Raw genomic sequence first — 5,605 nt, forward strand, 5'->3', positions numbered from 1 at the left:
CTAAGCCCATTTTCTTAACCATGAAGCCTTTCCTATAAGTTCAAATACATTATTGTGCATTGTTTTAAAAAATATAAGAAGATATGTGGAGAAATCTGGAAGACAGAGAGCATAGCATGTTTGAGGCAACGAAAAAAGGTAGAGTTTTACCCAAAGAAAGTGGTCTGCAATGAAGTCTAAGAAATAGACAGAGATGAGAGGCAATTTCTTCATAGTTCCATAAACAGCTTTTTTTAGGAGGGGTAGGGGGACAATTTCAGTAAATTGCTTTAGCTCTGAGTCTAGTATATACTCTGGTTGCCTATTCAAGGAATGCAAAAAAATTTTCTTTGCCAAGTTACAAAGGCAATTCTGACAAGATATGGTTGTCTATACCTTATAAACGACAGACTGCAAAGGCTCTGTGAGTCAAGCCAGTTCTTTTGGGTCCAAGGCATTGATCTGTTTCCTAGAAGCCTGACTAACTAAGCTTCTTTGGGCCCTCTAAATGAGGACACAAGTTTCTCCAAAACATCCTATTATTAGGGATGTCCATGGCTTTTTGTGATGCTAGCTAGCAGACTGATGAGACTAACGTCAAATGTCTTGAACCCTTCTCTCCTTTACTGCTTCCTACCCAGTGTCAACTAATCCTGGGACATATAATTCTAACTCTAAATTTTACTTCCTTTCAAACTGAACCTCTTTGAGTCTTGCATGTCTAACTTCTTTCAAGGCCTCTAGTTCTCCCTATCCTTCTATATCTGATAGCTCTGTCTTGACCTCTGGGTCCTTTGGTCCTTCTACTGACTGCACTAGGCCCCAGGGTCAAGGGTCAAATCAGTAGATGATTCCATGGCAGTTAGCAGCCCTGACAGCAGGCTGACCCAGATATAGGAGTGGTGAAGGGTGGGAACTATCTTCTCTGTTCCATAGGATACTTCAGCTTCTGCCAATGTCAATGCCTCAGCAATCACTCAAAGTTCAGATTTTGCCCTGTGACTAATCAAATCAGAGAAGAGAAGAGAAATCTACACGTGAGAGATTTGTGGTCGTCTCAACTAGAAAATCCATAGACCATGGTGGACATATCAATCAGAAGTATCCAGACCACCAACATGATCCTCTCCTCCTTGTCTTTAGTCATCTTGGTGATGGGAACCATCGCGGAAAAATGGGTTGAACTGAAGTTGGAAGCAAAAAAAATCACAATAAACCACAGTCCCTGGATGCTATGTTGCATTACGACTTGGCCAGAAGGTCAGAACCAGACTATGGAAAGAGACGGGTGGAGAGAGAGAGTTCATCTTTCCTTGACTTCCATTCATCTTACCAGTTTGCCCATTATTCTCTGGTGCAACTTCCTCAGGCGGCAGGGTGCTCACTTTCATAATCAACACAGTCAAGGCAGACTCCAAAATCTCACTCTTTGCATGCTTTGGAGGAAAGTTTAGAAGCCCACAGGCTTTATTGCTGGACACTTGAGAAGCCTCGGCAGTAGCAACGGGGTGGTCAGCACATTTAGAGCTTGAGGGATATGAAAGAAAGATTAATGGCAACGGGGAAAGTAGGTTATATTGGTACAAGAAAAGTGCCAGGGTCAGGGTGAATTGGGAGATTTAACAAGAAATGGGTTCTCAGAAAAGAACAGAGGAGAAAGAGGCATATAGACACATCAAGATAGACAATATTTTCTTCTGGTCTCCCATTCAGCTTAAGTTTCCTGCCTTTTTATTCTCTCCTCCCCTTCCCTCTTTATTATTTAATCAAATCTTTCACCCTATTCCCATTTTTACCTAGAGATTTATGGACCCCAGGTGGAAATGAGCCTAGAAGAAATATCTGTCCTTCTCTCAATACAGCTTCTGCTTTCCAACAGATGACCTGGAAGTGGTCAGGATCATGATGATTTTGACCCTCAGTCTTTCATTCCTCCTTAACTTGGTCCTGGGTATGGAATTCACCTATCTGATTCCTCAAACCAAATATATCCACTTCATCACTGCCTTCCTCAGTTTCCTCACAGGTAACTTCCTGGCTCCCCTAACTCAGGCTTGGAAGTATACTTGGTTTGTGGGCCCAGCCTGTAGTTTCTGACTAATTCAGCCTTCCCAATTCTCTGGCTACCACTGAAACAGGGTCTGTCTTTGCACAAGGTGCAGTTGGACAGGGTGGAGGCCTGGAAGTCAGATGTATCTCTTGGGTTAAGACTTGAGTACTGGAAACAAATTCATCAGAAGGGATTTTTTTTCTCCTTTTGTCTGGACATCAGGTATCCTTCTGCTCTCTGCACTCCTACTGTATCACCATAAGCTAAGGCAAGGTCAATCCGTGTACTACTCTAGTTACAAGATCACCTGGATCCCCTACACTGCCTACGTAATCGTTACCTTCTTTGTTACCTGTGGTGAGTGTCTCCAGGGCCCTTGAAGGGTAATATGGACCAATCTACTCCTGATGAAGGGGAGGGTGAAAAGCTACGAAAGGTGAATGGGGGGAAAAATACCAAGCTTTCCACGTTAAACAGGTAAAGATCAACCCAACTCATTTTCCAGGACAGTTCCTACAAGGGAGCAAACTGGAGATTAGGGCTGTGTGAAATGTTTGGTATACTTGCCTCAGAGGGCAGGTCCTCATTTCCACCTTTTCTTCTGTCTTTCTCTCCACGTCAGGACAGAAATAATTATCAAAGTCATAACTAAAAGGAGAGGGGCTGAGAGGGAATCCTCAGTGAAGTGGAGAGGGCTAGTGACCCTGAGTGTGCAGTGTGGTGCCAAGACAGTTCAAGGGCAGAGAGAAAAAATATCCAATGCTGAAAAGCCACCCACCAACACTTGGAGACCCTCTTTTCTAAGACATCTTTAAAATTTTGTATGGAATTATACTTCCTAATCCAGACAGATGCATGTCTTTTTTAAAAAACCCATCCAAGCCAAACCCATTGCCATCAAATAGATTCTGACTCATAGTGACCCTATAAGACAGAGTAGGACTGCCCCAATAGGGTTTCCAAGGAGCAGCTGGTGGATTTGAACCTCCAACCTTTCCGTTAGCAGCCGTAGCTCTTAACCACTACACCACCAGGGCATTTTTTCAAAAAGAAGCACCAAATTTGTTGAGTTGAGCAGCATTTAAGCTATTTTACACACACTTCCAGTCTCTTACTAAAGCTTTCTGGAAGGCTTGGGGCATTTCAAAGAGATCCACAGGGTTTAGGGTCAAGCTATCTCTAACAACATCGAGGAAAATGTCTCTGTGACTCTCAGTTGTTCCTTCATTCCTCTCCTCCGGCTTCTCTTTTTTTCCCAGGGATCCTCTCTATCCTAAACAGTTTGCAGTTTGTCAAGCACTTTACCTGCCTGAACATCATCAACAAATCTGATAGGGAACGTAACGAAGTACCACAATCTGGGAATTCTATCAAAGTTATTTCAACAGCAGACCCTAGTATAAAGCCTCGTAGCATTGTCCGTCTGCACTCCGTGAGTGTAAAGGGTGATGTTCTAGACAAATCACCACCAGTTCAAGTACGTCGTGTAACCTGGGCTCTATGACTCAACAGTCTGTATGCTTCAGTCTTTGTTAATCTTTATGGAAACAGCTTTGAGTGCGTGTGCTGTGTCCATCTCCAACTATTTTGTCTGTGTTCTGCATTATGTAATTGTGAATGGACTGGGGTCTGTAAGAAGATTCAGAAGAATCCTGGACTGCTGAACAAATAGTTTCTTCCAAAACATTTGTTTTTAATATAATAAAATATTATTATATAAATAATATTTGCTGTATTGTTAACTCTATATATCAAAGATTCAGAATAATATATAGTATATTTTACTTCTTTTATTTGTTTAGTTTATTGTGAAATATTTCAAATATATAGAAAAGAATACAAAACAATATGACAAACACCTGTGTGCACATCACCCAACTTTATGAAATCTTAATTTTATGCCTTATTTATGTTAGATGTTTTTTAATTAAATTTATAGATATAACGGATGTGCCTCTTAAAATTTCCCCAGTGTTATTTCCCTCCCTTTTCTCTCATCATTTAGCACTTTTAAGAATGCACTGCTGATTGTTTTACATTCATGTCATTTTCACTACTTGATGGGTCTATAAGAATTATATAGGCTAGATTTCCAGGTTTTCAAAAATTATTAAATGTAATCATACTGTACAGATTATGGAGCCCTGGTGGCACAGTGGTTAAGAGCTCGGCTGCTAACCAAAAGGTCAGCAGTTCAAATCCACCAGCCACTCCGGGGAGACTCTGTAGGGCAGTTTTATCTGTCCTATAGGGTCGCTATGTATTGGAATCGGTTAGAGGGCAACAGGTTTGGTTTTTGGTTTTCGGGGTACAGCTTACATTTCTACAACTTGCTTTGTTCATTCAACTTTGTTTTTGAGATTTATCCATGTTGATAAATTTAGTTCTACTTTATTTATTCTACTAGTAGGCTTTCTATTGTAGAGCTACACTATAGTGTAAATATCCATTCCCCAACTGATGAACGTCTATTTGTTTCCCTTTATTCTATTAGAAACAATGTTCTGTCCATGAACTAGGGTTTCTCTAGGGTATTTATCTAGAACTGGAATTGCTGGATCAAAGAGTATAGTCATTATGAAGTTGCTTAAATACTGACAAAATTATCTTCAAAATAGTTGTATCAATATACACTTTCCACCAGAAGTATATGAAAACTCTGGTTTCCTCCTGCCCTTGTCAACACTTGTGTCGTCAGCCTTTTTAATTTCTGGCAATTTGAATCAGTGTTGTTTTAATTTTCATATTCCTGATTATTACTGAGTTTGAGCACCTTTGATTAGATTATGGAGCATTTGGATTTCCTCTTCTGTGAATTACTGTTTGTATCCTTTGGCCATTTTCCTACTGGATTACTTGTCTATTTCTTACTCATTTGTAGTTCTTCATATATACTGCAAACTAATACCGACTGGTTATGGGCATTGAAAAGATGTTTTCCCAGCTATGCCTTGGCTTTTAATTTTGTTTATGACGGCTTTTTGTTTTACAGAGGTATTTAAATTAAATGTAATAAAATGTATTAATCTTTCTCTTTTAACTGGTGCCTTATTGTGTCTTGATTAAGAAATCCTTCCCTACTCTTTACTCCCATTAGAAATAATTTCTGTGAGTTAGATAAGGTTCAGATACAATTTTATTTATTTTCTATTAGATAACTTTGTATCCAGAACATTTTGTGGCTTAATCCAATTCCCTATTGGTGTAACCTCCATTGTATATCAAATATATATATATGTGAGTCTGTTTCTGATCTCTCTACTATATTCCATTGGTCTAGTTTTATATCCCTGCACCATACCACACTCTTAATTATGTTGAAGTAAAAGTAAGTCTTGATATTTAATATGCTCAAGTCCTTGTTCATGTTCAAAATTATCTTGACTATTCTTGGAGTTTTGTTTCCCATATGAGTAGAGGGATCAGTTTGTGTGATTACACAAAAATCCCAGTTTATTTAGAATTGCATTGAGTTTATTAAGTAATTTGAGGATAATTGACTATGTTAATAATATTTATTTATCCAATCCATGAATATGGTACTATTTATTCAGGTTTTTTTTTTAATATCCTTCC

General features: G+C 39.1%; 1 protein-coding gene across 1 annotated transcript; it reads left to right on the forward strand.

The window, feature by feature from the left end:
* Window positions 1–1,058: 1,058 nt before the first annotated feature.
* TMEM225 (transmembrane protein 225) lies at window positions 1,059–3,533 on the forward strand. Its single transcript, XM_004389004.1, has 4 exons — window positions 1,059–1,239; window positions 1,859–2,005; window positions 2,252–2,386; window positions 3,289–3,533. The coding sequence occupies exons 1-4, from the start codon at window positions 1,059–1,061 to the stop codon at window positions 3,531–3,533; spliced, it is 708 nt and encodes a 235-aa protein (XP_004389061.1).
* Window positions 3,534–5,605: the final 2,072 nt, after the last annotated feature.

This window comes from Trichechus manatus, unplaced genomic scaffold, assembly GCF_000243295.1.
Source record: "Trichechus manatus latirostris isolate Lorelei unplaced genomic scaffold, TriManLat1.0 scaffold00227, whole genome shotgun sequence".
NCBI classification, from domain to species: Eukaryota; Metazoa; Chordata; class Mammalia; order Sirenia; family Trichechidae; genus Trichechus; species Trichechus manatus.

Coding starts and splice junctions, on each gene's coding strand:
- TMEM225 (XM_004389004.1), top strand. CDS start 1,059: ATGGTGGACATATCAATCAGAAGTATCCAGACCACCAACATGATCCTC. Junction 1,240..1,858: donor CATTACGACTTGGCCAGAAG/GTCAGAACCAGA, acceptor GCTTTCCAACAG/ATGACCTGGAAGTGGTCAGG. Junction 2,387..3,288: donor TACCTTCTTTGTTACCTGTG/GTGAGTGTCTCC, acceptor TTTTTTTCCCAG/GGATCCTCTCTATCCTAAAC.